The 20,339-nt window shown below is 39.6% G+C and overlaps 1 protein-coding gene across 2 annotated transcripts in view; it reads right to left on the bottom strand.

Moving 5' to 3' along the window:
* Nucleotides 1-20,339, bottom strand: part of STXBP5 (syntaxin binding protein 5) — a 3,006,986-nt gene that overhangs the window by 184,500 nt on the left and 2,802,147 nt on the right. For both annotated transcript variants that reach the window (XM_044068842.1, XM_044068850.1), the window contains one exon: nucleotides 18,926-19,295. In XM_044068842.1, the coding sequence (XP_043924777.1) occupies nucleotides 18,926-19,295 (370 nt within the window). The remainder of the gene's footprint in view (nucleotides 1-18,925; nucleotides 19,296-20,339) is intronic.

Genomic DNA, 20,339 nt, shown 5'->3' with positions numbered 1-20,339 from the left:
AGGCATTATAAGAGATCTGGGAACACAGGTTGACAGCAATCCCTCTTTTGACCACCACATTGCCACTGTGGTCCCAAAGTCCTTCTATGTGGCACATCTCATTACTAAGGGTTTTGCATCCAGGAAGAAAGAGGTCATTGTCTCCCTCTACTCTTCCCTCATTAGGCCAATCATTGAGTACAATGCTCCATTTGGCATGTATCTCACTAGACACCTGCAACAACTGGAGAGGCCACAAAAGTACCTCACAAAGAGGATCCTAGGACTTAAACACTTGTCATATATGGACAGATTCAAAAAAACCCAACTGGGTTGGGGGGTGAACAGGAGAGTTCTCTTCCAAAAGCTCATTTCTGGTGGTGGCTGCCAATACCATGGAATCAACAGCTGGACCCTTGCTCCAGTGCTGATGGTCCTTTGGAGATACTAAATATTTGTGCAGTTTGTGGAGAACTGGTTCAACTACATTTGACTCCTTCCATACCCACTTGGAGATGAGGTCTACCATCTCATCGCCCAGCAGAGCCCCACAAAATGCAGTTTAGCTAGATCCAAAGGCCTCAAGAAACATGGACTCCTCTTGGCAGGGGGCTTTGGTGGACCATGTACCTTTCTGTTTCAAATGTTTGAGGACATCTCTGAATGAGACATCCTCAAAGGGGAATTTGGATGACCTCTCCCTTTCTTCAAAGTCAATGTGTCTTCAATTAACAACTCCATGGGGGAGTCAATGAGTCTCCTTTTACACATGTTTCCAAGGAGCCTCCACAGTGGGATGTTCTGTAGAGGACTTGGAAGAGGTCTGTGAATCTGCAATATAAACTATCTTGAAGTTCAACAGACCCAGCTGTCCTGATGGGACTGGATGAGCAGGGTCAGGACTCAAGGGTATCCTATGGGGCATTGGTGGAACTAAGTGAGTGAGAAAAGTCTTCTCATCTTGGCAGCCTTGAATGTCAGAGTTGAGAGGGAACCTGAAATCTTTCCAGACTGAGATGAAGCTACCACTCCAGACAAACTTTAAAGTTCTGCCCAGCTAGGTTCCAAAGATGATGTCAGAGCTGAGCTATCCAGCGCCAAAACTGTGAGAGGAAGAGATGGCTCAGAAAGCTTCAGAGTCAAGGCTGCTCCCCCAGATTCAGCCCAAAGCTTTGGTCCCAAGATCCTTCTGGATCTGATGTAGCTGGATCCATTTGGATGAAAGACAACACCGGAGTGAAAGAAAGCCAAGTCTTCAGATCTGATGGGGACATAGCCTGGGAAACACTTGTATCTGTATTGTCAGAACCTGAAAAAAGATTGACGTAGGAGCTATGACATGATTAGGAGAAGGAGCTAAGCTCCCAGATCATACAGTAGCCTAGAGGACCATTGAAAGGGTCTCTCATAAAAACTGGAAATGGAGCCTAGGAGAAGCTGTCTCTGAGAAGAATTCTGGTTCTAGCAGAGTAGTAGTTTTGGATTCAATCAGAAAAGGTTCCAAGAAAAGTGTCGGAAACAATGGTTTAGACGATTTCGGCGCTGGGGCTGAAGAAGCAGGAAGAATGGTCTGGGGAGTGATTTTTACACTCCTTCATCTTCTCCTTAGGCATATCTTTTTACCCCCCCCCCGATCTGTCAGAAGATTTATTGGCAAGAGGGGAAGCGCTAGAGGCAGCAGACTATGGTTGGGACAAGTCTCCTGCAGGGACAGGGAGAAGACCATTGAACACCAGCTTGTTCTTAAAATTAACCATGGCCCAAGAACTAAAAGCAGTGCAGATAGAGCACTGTTCATTTATGTGGGCTGCCCTGTGGCAGACACTTAAGAGTGTGCGTCGGAGTTTGGTATCTTGTGGCCACAGGCCACACAATTTTTAAAACCCAAAGGTTTATCCAACACGGTTACAAATTAACCACAACAGCAATAACACAATACCACAAAAAGTAATAAAAGGATCAAAAATACCCTCTAACAGAAATACGTACACAATTAACTATGGCTAAACTGTTATTGTACTAAATAATAATAAAATAGGTTTCAATGGCATGAGAACAAAAGCGAGAGAGAGAGAGACATAGTGCAAACTCCAAAAACTGGAGATAAAGAGTTTATATATATTTTGGTAAAAGGGCAGAAGGACACAACAAAGTTATCAGAGAATTTTTTTGCATGTATCCAAAGGTAATGAAGTAGTAAATACCCAAAACGCCTCACTTGTGGAGAGCCCAGCAAATGAAATCTGAGGTAATGTCAGGGTCTGCAGGGAGTTATGGGTAAAGGAAGGAGCCTGAGCTTTGGATCCAAAGTCTTGAATGGCTGAAGTCAGATCTGAGGTTGGATCTGAAGACCTCATTGAGGAACAGATGGAAGAGAACATCAGATCTATATGCAATTCAGAATGCTTTCTAATATGCTTGCCATTACTGCCTAACTCTTGACTACAAGCAGATTTTTCAGGACTTCAATTTGGTGTGTAAACTGACCGTCTACCTTCAATTACTTTTTGTGAAATAGAATTCACAATTCTAAAAGTATACCCTCCAGCTACAAACATAATTTTCAATTCTACTATGTTATTCACAAATTCAATATCAGAGGAAGTCAGTTTGGAAATTCTAATAATGTGCCCTTTTACTACATTATAGTCATTAAGCATACTATGGTGATGAGTAGGATGTAGATAAAATTTTATAAAAGACTCCTTTCTTGAAATATATGAACTCAACATTTTGGTCTCTGCATCCACAAACAGGTTTGCATTTAAAAATCAAACATTCTCAATGCCCATTTGACAGTTAAAAAATTTAAAAAAAAGTCAGTTGAAGTATTTTAATTCATTAATCTGGTCCTTAAAATATGATTCATTTCCACCTAGACAAAAAAAAATCATCTATATAACATCCATCCTGAAACTGTTCATATCATAACTGGTGATTTCAATCAGATAGACTTAAAGTCAGTTCTCCCCAAATTTCATCAACACATCAAATGTGCAACCAGGGAAGAAATGCACTGGACAAGACCTACTCAAATATCAAGGATGGCTATAGGGCCAAACAGCTGCCTCATCTAGGCCAGTCAGACCATCTGTACATACTCTGGACTCCAGCATACACTCCTGTTAGGAGAAAACACCACATTACTACAAAGATAGTTAAAATATGGCCAGAAGGTGCACTCTCACAGCTACAGGATTGCTTTGAAAGAACTATGGCTTTTTCGAGGATCACGATCTGGAAGAGTACACATCAACGGTACTCTGCTACATAAAAACCTGTGTTGACAATGTGACTGTCAGCAAGCACATTCATGTGTACCCTTCTCAGAAGCCCTGGATAATGGAGGAGGTCTGATCTCTTCTCAAGCACCACAATAGAGCCTTCAGGTCTGGCAACAGAGTCCTCTACAGCATGGCTACAGCCAACCTAAAGAAAGCCATCAGACAGACTAAAGCAGCCTATACAGAAGGAAGACAGAGGACCACTTCATCAACATGGACCTCCAGTGACTATGGTAAGGTATTCAGCATATCACCAATCATAAAACCAGTAACAGTATGGCCTGTCATGGAGATGGCTTGATGGCAGAGGAAATTAATTATTTCTTTGCCCATTCAGAGGTGGAAACAGCAGAGACAGTCATGCCTAGGGGCACCAGTAGGTAGGCCACAGCAGTTTCATGTCATCTATACTAGCCTCCTACAACCACACCTTCACTGTACAAGAGCATGATGTGAGATGTGTACTTAAAGCAGTTAATCCAAGAAAGGCTGCTGGCCCTGATGGAGTGACAGGATGGTTGCTGAAAAAATGTGTGGACCAGCTCTGTGGGATCTTCACAAAGATCTTCAACCTGTCTCTGTCTAGGTCTACTACTCCATCTTGTCTGAATATACGATAAACCCAAAAGGCGAAAGGCAAACACCAAACTTCAAAACAGGAACAATGCTTTTATTAAAATGTGAGCACTTTCGCGGTACACATCACCGCTTCTTCAGACATATAACAACTGAATAAAACCATGATTTATATACTATACATTCAATAAATAATGTTTATTAACTTCCCTCCAAATCAATTAAGATCTAGCTTAATTTTAAAGTAATAGTACATATTCAAAACAGTCACCTTAATACCTACTACATAAATGCATAAAACTACTTGAGCTTCTTAGTTTTTAAAACAGGTTTAATAGGGACTGAGTCATTAAGTCCCAATTCACTATGAGCTGCTAACCTTAATATCCATTTCAATTCTGTATATTCAGTGGCATTAGTAACTGATCCCAAATCTTCCATTGTCTTGCATTGCACATAAGACTTGAAACATATATACATGATCACTCCCATTTTCAAGTCTGTGTTTAGCCAAGGCACTATATGTTAAACCTTTTTTAGTACAACAGATGCGGTCCCTAATCCTACATAAAAATTAAGACACACTACACAATGTGCTACATATATACAAATTTCGTGGTGTTACAATTTGCTGTTGATCATAATTCCCATAGCCTCCCTGTCATTGGATGTTTAAAAAAATCTCAATTCATCGATGGAAATACAATAGCACAGGACCCACACTTACGTGTCCCTCCTATTATTGGCAAGGACGTATGCTGAAACTTTGGATAGCGCAGAAGTTGTTTTAGGTTTTTCTTATTTCTATACACCAATCTAGGTGAAGAACCTACTATGTCAGACATTTTAGGATCAACCAATAAAATTGGCCAATTATTAAGAACTATACGTCTAACTAAATTATTATCCTGAGTGTATGAGACCACTAAAGGTAACTGTGTTGGTACAGTTAATGTATGTTCATTCAAATCAGATGTCCTTTCTGAGTAATGTTTAGCATGTGCTCCCCATTCACACTGGATTTTTATCAAAGCTCTATTAACCTTTTCTAATGTGCAACCTCTGTTAGTGAATGCACCCTTTAAATACTCCAACTCGTTTGCAAAGTCCATCTCATCACAAGAAAGATGAGAAAGCCTCATCCCTTGTCCAGTAACAATATTCGAAAATACATGCTGTGGATGCATGCTTTTCCTTTGTTAAAAGGATGGTGTGTAACCATCCTTCCTATATACCTTAGTACTTAATGAGCCATTCCCCAAGACTACGGTTACATCCAAAAAATCAATACTATGAGTAGATGTACTCGTAGTGAATTTAAGAAAAGTACTGATATTATTCAATCGTTGAAAAAAATGTACAAAAATCTTGGTGACTGCCTTTCCAACCTCTAAAAAGGTCATCGACAAAACGTTGATAGAGAATCACTCTATCTTTACCCTTGGACACTATATACTGCTGTTCCCATTCCAACATAATATTGGCATACGAATTGGCACAGTTTGTCCCCATGGCTACTCCCGCTGTCTGCCAATAATATTTACCCGCAAACAAAAACACATTATGTTCAAGGACTAACTCTAATAACATGCATAAAAAATCAACATATTGAGGTGTAAACTCATTATGTCTTGATAGAGCATTCTTAACCATGTTAAACCCTTCACTATTTGGTGTGCATTTAAAAAGGGATACCACATCCATAGTGGCCAACAAATTAAACTGTATAGCACCAGATGTCGCTGTGCTATTGTACAAATCTAGTAAGAAATGTTGAGTATCTCTCAGCACAAAGGGGTAATTGTGCAGGACTTTCTTAAGTTGTGAATCAAGGTAAATAGAAAGGGGTTCAGTCAACCTCCCTCCCCCTGCTACAACAGGTCTAAATGGTGGAAGTGATGGATGTTTATGTATCTTGGGGAGGCCATGTAATTGTGGTAGTAAAGGCTCATCCACAGTAAAATAATCCAGTAATTGTTTACTCATTAAACTCATACAAAAGCATTCACCTAAAATTCTATCAATCTCTTGTTTCATTCTTTAAATAGTATCTAAATGTACTGTAGAATAAACAGCTTTATCTGATAACATTCTTAACATCTGACTGATGTAATAATTTCTATCTAAAATAGCAAGAAGTCCCCCTTTATCAGAAGGGCGAATAATGATATAATTATTCAAACGTAAATCATGCAATGCTTGGACTTCAGCACAAGACAAATTCCCATTGCTGTAAGTTCTGATCATATCAAACATACTATATATGTCATTTTCACAAGCTTTAATAAATACATTCACATTATTAGGTAAAAGTGGAACAGCAGTGCTAGTTTTTTTAAAAACAAATGATGTTGGGGCATGTGTTTCCCCAAACATCAGCCTCAAAGCAACATTACGTGCAAATACACGAAGTTCGATAATCAGTTCGCTAACATCGGTTAAAGTAGCAGGTATAAATCCTACAACTTTTGAGAACAATGTATGTTCAGTCTCAATTAAACAGTACCTTGACATATTCCAGACTAGCCCTCTTGTCCGAGATTCCACATTTTCTTGAGTGTCGATTCTGTTGTGCCACTGGTAGTTCCTTGTGTTTCTGACTCGAGCATTGAATATCTTGGTCGAACAACCTCTTTCTTGTTTGCCAAAATGGTAAAGGAAGTACGGGAAACATCTGCTCTTTAATAGCTGGAATAATTTTGCGTCTAACCACCATGCTGGTCTCAGCAGTTACTCTAGGACAGCAATTCGCATCCGAACGTCCAGAGTCTACCAGATGAGTGGAATACACTGATGTTCCCGCCTCTGGGGAGGGTACATTAACATTGTTACTTTGACTGGGTAGAACCACGACTGGATCCTGTTGATTGGTTAATACTGATTATTCTGTATTCTGATTGGAACTCCCAACTCCTAATGTATTTGAAGTCTTCGGCCAAGTATAAACATTATGATTTTTAAAATCTTGCACATCCCTGGCTAGTTTTCTGTTTTTTTGTATCAACAATTTCTTTTCATAGTTGGCTACTTTTTCAATGAGCTCATTAAAATACAGTTCTACAAACTCATCCGTGGCTACTGCAATCAGTTAATTTTGCCGCTGTTGAATGTTACTTATGAGCTCCACCTCTATAGGCTGAAAAAGTCTATGAGCAGCCAAAGGTATGCCCTGCTCATTTCCAAATTGATCTGCTGCTATTGTGCTAAAAGCTGGGGATAAGTATCTCCATAGGTGGGCATATTAAGGACCCAAAGTCCCCTTGGTACAACATTCATAGTAAGACAGGCTTCAAAATGAAAGCATTGGCATTGAAGCCTCTTAACTCAATATAGTTCATTCTCTATGTTTTGCTTAAGTTCACATACCTTTAGAGTAGCTGTACCAGTTTGTATAGGTTCACTTTCATTATGCAGTGATTCACCCATCAACAGCGAATTAGATTGACCCATCATAAAGTTCAGTAGCCGGTTACCTTCAACATTGTTTAGATTACCAGACGAGTTTCTGTCCATATTGATAGTGTTGCCCTCTGTCATAAATGCTGAACACCAATGTAGACAAATAACCCCAGCAGCAACAAACAGCTAATCCAGTAAATATACGATAAACCCAAAAGGTGGAAAGCAAACACCAAACTTCAAAACAGGAATAATGCTTTTATTAAAATGTGAGAGCTTTCGCGGTACAAATCACCGCTTCTTCAGACATATAACAACTGAGTAAAACCATGATTTATATACTATACATTCAATAAATGCTAATTAACTTCCCTCCAAATCAATTAAGGTCTAGCTTAATTTTAAAGTAATGGTACATATTCAAAACAGTCACCTTAATACCTACTACATAAATGCATAAAACTACTTGAGCTTCTTAGATTTTAAGACAGGTTTAATAGGGACGGAGTCATTAAGTCCCAATTCCCTATGAGCTGCTAACCTTAATGTCCATTTCAATTCTGTATATTCAGTGATATTAATAACTGATCCTAATGGTCCATTGCCTTGTATTGCATGTAAGGCTTGAAACATAAATATATGATCACTCCCATTTTCAAGTGTGTGTTTAGCCAAGGCACTATATGTTAAATCTTTTTTAGTACAATAGATGTGGTCCCTAACCCTTTCTTTCAAGTGCAGGTTTGTTTTACCAAGGGGTAAAATTAAAACATACTACACAATGTGCTACATATACAAGGTTCATGGTATTACAATTTGCTATTGATCATAATTCCCATAGCCTCCCTGTCACTGGATGTTTAAAAAAAATCTCGATTCATCAATGTAAATACAATGGGCACAGGACCCACACTTATGTGTCCCTCCTATTATTGGCAAGGATGTATGCTGTAACATTGTACAACACAGAAGTTGTTTTAGGTTCTTATTTCTATACACAAATCTAGGTGAAGAACCTACTATGTCAGACATTTTACGATCAACCAATAAAACTGGCCAATTATTAAGAACTATACGTCTAACTAAATCATTATCCTGAGTGCATGAGACCACTAAAGGTAACTGTGTTGGTACAGTTAATGTATGTTCATTCATATCAGATGTCCTTTCTGAGTAATAAGGATTAGCACATGCTCCCCGTTCACATGGGACTTTTATCAAAGCTCTATTAACCTCTTCTAATATGTAACCTCTATTAGTGAATGCATCCTTTAAATACTCCAACTCATTTGCAAAGTCCATCTCATCACAAGAAAGACGAGAAATCCTTATCCCTCGTCCAGTAACAATATTCGAAAATACATGTTGTGGATGCATGCTTTTCCTGTGTAAAAAGGATGGTGTGTAACAATCCTTCCTATGTATCTTAGTACGTAATGAGCCATTCCCCAAGACTACTGTTACATTATTTAGTTAGACGTATAGTTCTTAATAATTGGCCGATTTTATTGGTTGATCCTAAAACGTCTGACATAGTAGGTTCTTCACCTAGATTTGTGTACAGAAACAAGAGGAACCTAAAACAGCTTTTGTGCTATCCAAAGTTACAGCATACATCCTTGCCAGGAGGGACACATAAGTGTGGGTCCTGTACCTATTGTATTTACATCGATGAATCAAGATTTTTTAAACATCCAGTGACAGGGTGGCTATGGGAATTACGATCAACAGCAAATTGTAACACCATGAACCTTGTATATGCAGCACATTGTGTAGTATGTTTTCATTTTTATGTAGGTAAAACGAACCGGCACTTGAAAGAATGGGTTAGGGACCACATCTATTGTACTAAAAAAGTTTTAACATACAGTGCCTTGGCTATACACACTTGAAAATGTGAGTGATCATGTATTTATGTTTCAAGTCTTAAATGCAATGCAAGACAATGGACAATTTGGATTAGTTACTAATGCCACTGAATATACAGACTTGAAATTGACATTAAGGTTAGCAGCTCATAGGGAATTGGGACTTAATGACTCACAGTCCCTATTAAACCTGTTTTAAAATCTAAGAAGCTCAAGCAGTTTTATGCTTTATGTCGTAGGCATTAAGGTGACTGTTTTGAATATGTCCTATTACTTTAAAATTAAGCTAGATCTTAATTGATTTGGAGGGAAGTTAATTAAAATTTATTGAATGTATAGTATATAAAGCATGGTTTTATTCAGTTGTTATATGTCTGAAGAAGTGGTGATTTGTACCGCAAAAGCGCTCACGTTTTAATAAAAGCATAGTTCCTGTTTTGAAGTTTGGTGTTTGCCTTCCGCCTTTTGGGTTTATCATATATTTGGATCTGCTGTTTGTTGTTGCTGGGGTTATTTGTCTACATCTTGTCTGAAGTCAACTATGATCATTCTACTGCCAAAGAAGCCTGTCACCAGTAGTCTTGATGACTACCATCCAGTGGCACTTACTCCAGTCATCATGAAGTGTTTTGAACTGGTTCTGTGACACATCAAGGACAGTCTCCCCATTATCTCGGATGCACACCAGTATGCTTACAGAGCAAACAAGTCTGTGGAATATACCATCGCCACTGCCTTACACATGGCATTTTGCCATCTTGAGCAGCAGGGGAGCTATGTGAGGATGCTCTTTGTAAACTTTAGTTCAGCTTTTAACACAGTTATCCTGGATATACTGGTCACTAAACTCACTGGTCTAGGACTTTCAGAACCTACCTGCCATTGGATTAAAGACTTTTTGACTAATATTCCTCATATGGCTAAACTAGGCCCTTGTCTCTCCTCCACTCTCAGGCTAAACACTGGTGTCCCACAAGAATGTGTGCTGAGTCCCCTTCTGTATACTCTTTACACCCATGATTGTGTCCCCCCTCATTCTACTAATACTATCATTAAGTTTATGGATGACACCACAGTGGTTGGACTTATTTCAGGCAGACATGAATCAGTATATCTAAATAAAGTTCAAAGATTGGCTGTATGGTGTACTAAGAACAACACTGCCCTGAACTCTGCCAAAACAAAAGAACAAAAGAATAGATTTCTGGAGGCACAATGCAGATCATAACCCAATGCACGTCAATGGAGACTGCATGGAAAGGGTTCCTGCCTTCAGGTTTCTAGGTGTACGTGTGACACAAGATCTCCCTTGGTTCATAAACACCATGGAGGCAGTCAGAAAGGCACAGCAGGGACTCCATTTCCTGAGGATCCTCAGGAAAAACAATTTGCAGGAAAAGCTACGGGTGTCTTTTTACCACTGTTTTATTGAATGTGTGTTGACATACTGCAGTTCCACGTGGTTTGCCAATGGCGCAGCAGCAGACCGGAAGGCCTTTCAAAGGATCATTAACTCTGTCCAGAAAATCAATGGCTGATCACTGCCCTGTTTGGAGGAACTCTTCAGCTCTTGCTGTCTCAACAGGGCAACCAACATCTTCAAAGACCCTTCTCACCCTGGCCATCACCTGTTTGAGCTGCTGCCTTCTGGCAGACTGTTCAGGTCCATTCCATCTCGGACAAACAGACTTAAGAACAGTTTGTATCCCAGAGCCACAAGTGAACTGAACAATGCTAAGTACCCACACTGATCACAGATAATAGCCAATTGCACTATAAGGTACATGTTTACATTCCTGCGCACCTTAATTTATTCCTTTCATGTGCAATATACCCAAGTGCAATAACTTAGTTGTTTACTGTATTGCATTGCATTATATTGTATTCTCTTACTTAGTCATGTTCATTATATGTGACTGTATCTTAGGATAATTGCTACAAATTTCTTTGTACTTGTGCAATGACAATAAAGGAGTCCTATCTATCTTATCTAACATTGGTAAAACAGTACTTTTTGATAGCCTTTTGTTTGATACAAATGTTCCACTTCTGAGCCAGAAAAATGTTAGCAAACACCGGAGCGCACAGTGCTTTCAGTTCCAATCCTGATTTTTGTCTATAGAGACTGTCATCAAAGGGCAACTTCCAAACACTAAATTTAACAATTCACACCATAAATTAGTTTGACAGTTGTGTACAGAAATTTGTAAAGTCACATATACTCTTGCCTATCTGACCTACAGTTGTTGGGGAAAACATACAGATATATATTTTTAAGTTCATTTTAACAGTTTGTATCTGTTTTAGCTAAGGTCTTTAAGTCTATATTAGTAATTCCAGTAGACAATTGCACTGCATTTTGCTATTTAAGTGGATTAACTACTGTATGTCAGCCTAGTTCCAGGTCAATCAGCACAGAGCTAAAGATGCAACAGTTCTTCCTTCTGATCCACCTTAATGTAGCTGTGCTCTTAAATCCTGTGTATCAGTTGTTGCCTGCCTGTTATGACAGTTTGACAACATAATTCCTTCCCCGTTTATTGGTTACTGACATCATTTTGCAAAGTCTCTTCTCTTAAGCTATTCACTAGACTAAGACAACTTTGATGAAACTGCTTTACAGTGAGTGCACTGATGCTGCTTGCACTGTTTTTAGTGCTAAAATAGTGAGTTTTGCTATATTAGTTTACTGGTTCCTTCTGGTGGCAGAAGAAGGTTTTTAGCCTATTTGTGGTCATTAATTGCTATACAGACTAAAGTCAAGCATCATACTATTGGGTGGTGTGCTCAGTTGAGTTTTTTTGTTGCTTATTTTCTGTGTTATAAACATGACGGTTTAATGTGACCCTGTCCCTCACACTGTGGTATGGTTGGCTGCACTGTACAGACACAGGCATTTAGAATCATAAGCTTCACTATACAACCTACCTCCCCCAATTTGTATTGTATTTTAAATATTCAGCAGCAAGTCCACCAAGACATTACCCTAAACAAACTAAACTCCAAGCAGTTACAGCTACCCCTGTCCCCAAGACATTCCTATTGAAACCATGAACCATCACTTTTCCACAACTTCTATAGCCAGCTTAACTGAGATGGGTATCTTGAGGCAGTGTAAGAAAGGTTTCATGATGTCTTATGATCATTGATAACACAGCAGTATAACACAGTGTGTGAGAGATGTAGATATACATCATCCTTGGAAGCAAAAATCTCGCACACAGTAAACTCACACAACAAAGTTTTTAGCAGTACACCATATCTCACCAATCCACTGCAATACACACAGTGGGGGTTCTAAAGATTAATTTGCCTAAACATCAAAGACTTCAAAAACACAACACAAGCAAATAACACATTCAGCAAGTTAAGCTCATCTCTTCACACAGCACAAGAGTCCTGCAATCACAGATGCTGAGCCCGTAAGGCAGTCATCTACCCCAACTAAACACTGTAGTTATATGTGACTCCACTGTAACACATATAGATGCAGATGTACCTTTTTCCAGTCTGAGCAAGGAAAGTGTGTACACATACCTCTCAGCTGTTCTGATTTGGCAGATCATCCCTAATTTTACTTCATATTTTTGCCTTGACCCTCATAAAATGTTCAGTTTTCTGACGAATCACCAAGGATTACAGTCAATCAATAATACCAAACAACAGAGTTTCTTACTTTGCATTATTCAGTAAATGCATATTGATGTAAAACATGCTGTTCTATAAATTTTTTTAAGTGAATTGGAGTTGCAGTTAAAATTTTGTTCTTGATTTTGTGCCACTGACCCTCCATTATTTTTTGCTCTGTCCTGAACTCTTGAGCAAAGAAGTTGAGTGGTATGCTCCCACAGTTTGAAGAATGAAGGATTACTGCAGTTAAACCTTTTGTTTTCAAGAAAAGGCGGTCCAACCTCTTACACAATGTTAATTCAAATGTAAAATAAAAGCAAACATATCATGGCCGGACAGAGTTTACAATAGAAGGATATATAGTTTACCTCCAAAGAAGTCATTCAGTAGAAAAGCAAGCAGAATGGAATACTTTTAGGCACAGATTTTTATTTTTGAAATCTCAAATTAATTTCTATTTAAATACTATGGTACCTGTAGAAAATGCTATCAGAGAAATGACAAGCAACCTGATGTCTTCTGCTAACTAGATATTGCACCTCTACAGCCATGACAATCTGTTTCTAGCAAAAGCTGGACATACAGTTTGGCTTTTCATCTGGAGGATCCCATGCAAATTACGAGTAATGGAGCAATCTGATTTAACTCTTTTCTCTCTCTCTCTAGTTTGTTTGAGTGCAGTTCAACCCCCTCTACAACCTCTTGTTTTAATATTTCAATGCTGGATTAGTACTCTATGAATTTAGGCATTAAATAACCTGACTTAGTTATGTTGCTAAATGCTAGGAGCTTAAACCAAGAACTGCACATCCTGGAAGCACTTCTATCACTGGAGGATGTAGATGTCTGCGCAGTCACAAAAATCTGGTTCAAGTCCTCAGAGATTACCCCAACCTTGCACACCTACAATCCCTTCTACACCTTCAGACCACAAAATGAATGTGTGAGAAGAAAAGGAGGCAGTGTTTCTGTCTATATTAGAGATAAATTCACCCCTCGACTAGTTAGACTGGACAACTCCATGGAGTGAATCCATATTCAGATTACAGCAGCTAAGACCCTCATTCAAGTCATAGCTAGTTATAGATCTCCCTCCATGGATCATGATGCGCACAAAGCCTGCTTGACCAAACTGGAGTCATTCCAAACACTGTCAAACACTTTGGTCGTGGGGGATTTCAATTATCCTACCATCAACTGGGAAACCTACTCTAGTCCTAACTCACTAGTGCAAACGTTCCTTGACTTTGTTAACTCAAATGCCCTGGAACAAATTGTTCACACCCTAACAAAAGGAGCAAACATAACAGATCTGGTTCCCACTAACGTGACAAACAGATGCACCATCGCTACTGTTGGACTCTCATTAGTTAAATCGGACCATAGATCAGTCACCTTCAAACTGGCACTAACAGCAGAGCTCACAAAGGGCAAAGTCAGACTAAAAAACTTCACCAAAGCAAACTATACCCTCCTAGGGTAAGGTATAAATGCATTCCAAGCTCCAACCCCAGCTGGAAGTGGTAACTACACCGAAGCTTACACTAATGCCTGAACAAGCACTTGTATAAGTATATACACTTGGCTATTCCAGAGAGAATCAAAGCCAGAGTCCCACGTAAAAAAAAAAAAGCTGCCCTGGTGGACATCCAGCATCAACAAACTTTACAACAAATGCAAAAAGTTGCTGTCTAAGAAAACTAAGGCAAAGTCACAACAATGGAAAAGCACCCTCCGCAGCCTCACCAGGCAAATAAGACAACATGTCAAATCCTCTAAGGGTAATTTTGAGAGAAAACTTAGCAATCACAGCCAAGGATAATCATAAGGTCTTTTACAGCTACCTAAGGTAGGACCCATGCATGTGCTGAACTAGTGACTAATGGTAGTACACACACTGATCCCATAGAGATAGCAAACCTGCTAGCGGACAGATTTGGCCATAATTTCACTCTCTTATACCCTCCAAACTTATCACAACCCTTACCCCCAACTTTTGCCACACCCTACATATCCGAAGAGCAGGTCATTAAAGCCTTATCTAAGGCAAAAAACACAGACTCTATGGGACCAGATGGCATCCCTAGCTGTCTTCTAAACAAATTAAGAGAATAATTAGCATCACCATTAAGTACCCTAGTCAATCACAGCCTAATCACTGGCTTTGTTCCTATGGAATGGAGCACAGCAACAGTCATTCCCCTCCACAGAGGTGACTTAACAACAGACCCAGGGAATTATGGACCCACAAGTCTGACCACCCTCATCTGTAAAGCCATGGAACATATCATGGATCTCATAAATAAAGACATAAGCGACCTCCAAATCCTGGGACTGCCCAATTTGGCTTCATCAAGAGCAGATCATGCCTGTTAAACCTGGTGGATTTCTTCAAAAATGTGACCAAGGCCACAGACGAGGGGAAATCTGTGCACACAGCATACCTTGACTTGGCAAAGGCCTTTGGACACAATCCCACACTTAGGCATTACTGATAAAGTTAATAAACGGAATGTAAACCCCTTTGTTGTAAGATGGGTTGCCAACTGGCTCACAAACTGGTCACACACTGAGGGGTGCCTCAAGGGTCAGTGGTGTGCCCCCTACTGTTTGGTATATACTTCTCAGAAGTTCAGGCCAAAACTAAGGGGCTGTGGCTGACCAAGTTTCCAGACAACTGCAAACTGGGTACAATTACTGAATACTCAAATGATGTCGGTATACTTCTTGAGGGTCTTACACAGACCAACAACTGGTGTCTTAGACATGGTCTCAAACTGAATGCAAAGAAATGTACAACAAATTAAAAACAATACCCTATGTACCCTAAAAAGTGGTAAGAGATCTGGGATCACAAGTAAACTGCGACCTTAACTCTGACCACCATGTGTCTACTGTAGTAAAGAAGGCTTTCCTACATAGCACACGTGACTAGCAAAGGTGGTTATAACCCCTCTATACTCGTCACTAATCAGTCTTATAATTCAGTACAATGCCCCTTTTGGCATGTACCATGCAATGCACCTGCAACAATTGGAGAGAAATCAAAGGTTTCTAACTAAGAATATCAAGGGACTCCAGCATAAACACACACCGACTAAAGTTCCTGTTACTATACTCAGTATCATATAGACTTCTTAGGGGAGACATGTGCCTGGCTTACACAGCAATCTCCAACCCAAAACTAATGAATTTGCCTCACATTGGTAAATCAAACGGGACTAGAGATACCCATTCCAGGGACCTAAATATGGCCTTTTACTTGACTAGGATGTGCTGGAGGAACAGATTTGTCTCCTAGTGACTGCCGCATCTTTGGAATAGGCTGCCAATTCATGTGAAGCAAAGCACCGCTACGATACTATTCAAAAGGAACCTGAACGAGTAGATGGGGCACCGTAAATTCTTACTAGGAGTAGCTCCCACAACCCTCCAGGACATGGGCAGTCAATAATAAACACAGTTTTGCGTATTGACTAAAGTATCTATGGTATTACATTGGGATGAAATGGCTAGGCTTGAAATGTCCGCCAGGTTGATGGCGTAGTAACCTCCTATGATCCTATAAACAAAGACATATTTTGACAAAGCCAAATAATCACTGCACAATTAAGAGCTTTTTTATACATTTCTACATACAGCTGTGCTCCAGCTCAGCTGATCTTGCATTATTTCTCTTCCCAAAGATCCTTTTTGCTTCATTCATTCCCTTAATGGAAGAAACATTCAGTGGGAGTGGAGTGATGCCATCATACTGCAAAAATGGAGCATGTTTCCTAAGCTTCCACCTCTATCCCACCTCTCCCCTTTGGTGGATGCTACAATAATGCTGGTGAATAAGCTGCTTACTGTCCAAGCCCCATGCAAATATTACAAAATGACTGAATAATACTCCTGCTTCTGCAGCTCCCTCCTGCTGCTGCTGCTCCTTAAGTCTCTACTACTCTAACAGACATACTGCTGTGGCAAGTGAGGGAAGTGAGAGGAATATATTCCATATTTCTTCCCCTCCCGAAGGGGAGACAGCCACTCAAAGTTCCTCATTTTCTCCATCCTCTAGACCAGCCCTATTGTACATGGAATACTACTCAAAACTTGTTCTACATCAGTGCAGGACACACCTTCTTCCTGCTCCAGTGGATTGCTCCTAAAATATCATTTCATAAAAGTATGTGGAGATGACTGTATATACTATATACAGGAAAGCAGCACAATTACAAAAATGATTAATTTGCAAAAGATAATGCATCACACCAGACTACTTAGAACATAGATTATCTTACCCAAATGTCATGATATGTCCATTGTGTGACCAAGGCCACAGACGAGGGGAAATCTGTGCACACAGCATACCTTGACTTGGCAAAGGCCTTTGGACACAATCCCACACTTAGGCATTACTGATAAAGTTAAACGGAATGTAAACCCCTTTGTTGTAAGATGGGTTGCCAACTGGCTCACAAACTGGTCACACACTGAGGGGTGCCTCAAGGGTCAGTGGTGTGCCCCCTACTGTTTGGTACATACTTCTCAGAAGTTCAGGCCAAAACTAAGGGGCTGTGGCTGACCAAGTTTCCAGACAACTGCAAACTGGGTACAATTACTGAATACTCAAATGATGTCAGTATACTTCTTGAGGGTCTTACACAGACCAACAACTGGTGTCTTAGACATGGTCTCAAACTGAATGCAAAGAAATGTACAACAAATTAAAAACAATACCCTATGTACCCTAAAAAGTGGTAAGAGATCTGGGATCACAAGTAAACTGCGACCTTAACTCTGACCACCATGTGTCTACTGTAGTAAAGAAGGCTTTCCTACGTAGCACACGTGACTAGCAAAGGTGGTTATAACCCCTCTATACTCGTCACTAATCAGTCTTATAATTCAGTACAACGTCCCTTTTGGCATGTACCATGCAATGCACCTGCAACAATTGGAGAGAAATCAAAGGTTTCTAACTAAGAATATCAAGGGACTCCAGCATAAACACACACCGACTAAAGTTCCTGTTACTATACTCAGTATCATATAGACTTCTTAGGGGAGACACGTGCCTGGCTTACACAGCAATCTCCAACCCAAAACTAATGAATTTGCCTCACATTGGTAAATCAAACGGGACTAGAGATACCCATTCCAGGGACCTAAATATGGCCTTTTACTTGACTAGGATGTGCTGGAGGAACAGATTTGTCTCCTAGTGACTGCCGCATCTTTGGAATAGGCTGCCAATTCATGTGAAGCAAAGCACCGCTACGATACTATTCAAAAGGAACCTGAACGAGTAGATGGGGCACCGTAAATTCTTACTAGGAGTAGCTCCCACAACCCTCCAGGACATGGGCAGTCAATAATAAACACAGTCTTGCGTATTGACTAAAGTATCTATGGTATTACATTGGGATGAAATGGCTAGGCTTGAAATGTCCGCCAGGTTGATGGCGTAGTAACCTCCTATGATCCTATAAACAAAGACATATTTTGACAAAGCCAAATAATCACTGCACAATTAAGAGCTTTTTTATACATTTCTACATACAGCTGTGCTCCAGCTCAGCTGATCTTGCATTATTTCTCTTCCCAAAGATCCTTTTTGTTTCATTCATTCCCTTAATGGAAGAAACATTCAGTGGGAGTGGAGTGATGTCATCATACTGCAAAAATGGAGCATGTTTCCTAAGCTTCCACCTCTATCCCACCTCTCCCTTTTGGTGGATGCTACAATAATGCTGGTGAATAAGCTGCTTACTGTCCAAGCCCCATGCAAATATTACAAAATGACTGAATCATACTCCTGCTTCTGCAGCTCCCTCCTGCTGCTGCTGCTCCTTAAGTCTCTACTACTCTAACAGACATACTGCTGTGGCAAGTGAGGGAAGTGAGAGGAATATATTCCATATTTCTTCCCCTCCCGAAGGGGAGACAGCCACTCAAAGTTCCTCATTTTCTCCATCCTCTAGACTAGCCCTATTGTACATGGAATACTACTCAAAACTTGTTCTACATCAGTGCAGGACACACCTTCTTCCTGCTCCAGTGGATTGCTCCTAAAATATCATTTCATAAAAGTATGTGGAGATGACTGTATATACTATATACAGGAAAGCAGCATAATTACAAAAATGATTAATTTGCAAAAGATAATGCATCACACCAGACTACTTAGAACATAGATTATCTTACCCAAATGTCATGATATGTCCATTGGCACAAAAACATGCAAGGCATATACTGTTGCTCATTGCCACCATATCAGCTCGCAGTACAAAAGATGTTTCTGTTATACTTTGTTTATGAATGCAGTTCTGAGATGGCAATGAAACAACTTCGGCTTGTTTTTCAGAACATATTACTGCATACTGATTTTCACTTATTTCCTGAGAGGTTGAGGGTGACACAGAGACAGGCCGTCGTTTTTTCAGCTTGTCCTTTTCGTCCTTTTCTTCAGGAGCATTAGGTTCTTGCCAGGGCTCATAAGCAGGTGGTATTAAACTTCCTGAAGCATCTAGAAAAGCCATTCTTAAAATAGCACCTTTAAGTTTTAGGATGGTACCTGCAAAAGCATAATATAATGATCTTAATCACACACATGAACATTTTCAGCACAATTACAATAATTAATTTGTTATTCTTACCACATATACAAATATAATGGTAGACCCCATTGTTTTAAAATAACTGAACTATGTACAAAGACCCAGCGTCATATGACCCAACACAGAACTAAACTTAGAAAACTTCTTGCAGCTCCAGTGCAACACAAAACAGAAAGATGTCCAGAATGCTCTTAGAGAGACACTGCACCTCTCTGATATCTATCATGCAAATACATTCTAAAGTATGAAGATGGCAGAGAAGATTATAAGAAAGGTGGATGCAATCTAAGGACTAACTTAGATACCCCTTCATGGTTAAGGCTTACTGAAGTCCCTAAGATGAAGCATATTTATAGTAGAAGAAAACTGACAAGGAGAATGAGAGAGTTGGCAAACAGAAATTAAATGCAAAATTAAGTGAAGGAGAACTTGCTCAAAAGCCAGAGATAATGGCTACGTTCATTTTTTAGTATTCACATACAAAAACTACACAGGTATGAACTTTGGGTACACTGTATCGTTACCAAATGACCATGACATCTTTCCTAAAATCTATCTAGTAAGCTATGTCAAATTAAGGTAAACATTGATGATAAACAGCAATTCAGTGAAGATAGGCAATAATTAAAATGTCCTTGTAACAAATTACACAGCATATGTTAGTGGTTAGAAAATCTTCATATTAAAAGCATAACAAAAGGTCCATACCTTCAGTTCTTGCAGCCAGTGACTGATCTCCTCTCTATTAAACAAATGATAGTTCCCTGCTGCTAAGCCCATCTCTGACATACTTAACTTCTTCAAAGCCCAACGCTTCCCTCTCACTACTAGGCTTAAATAAATTACACATTTTTAGTCCAATGGCTGGATGACAAAGTATCTTTTGTTCCCTTCATGGGCTAATCATTCTTAGTATCAAAGGGACAAATTCATATTTATATGGGATGCTGTTAAAATGTGATAAAGTGGCACAAAACTCCTTATATACATAAAGAGGGTTT

Source organism: Protopterus annectens, chromosome 1.part0, assembly GCF_019279795.1.
Source record: "Protopterus annectens isolate FY-2018-M chromosome 1.part0, PAN1.0, whole genome shotgun sequence".
NCBI lineage: Eukaryota > Metazoa > Chordata > Ceratodontiformes > Protopteridae > Protopterus > Protopterus annectens.
This window is presented reverse-complemented; position numbering and strand designations above follow the sequence as displayed.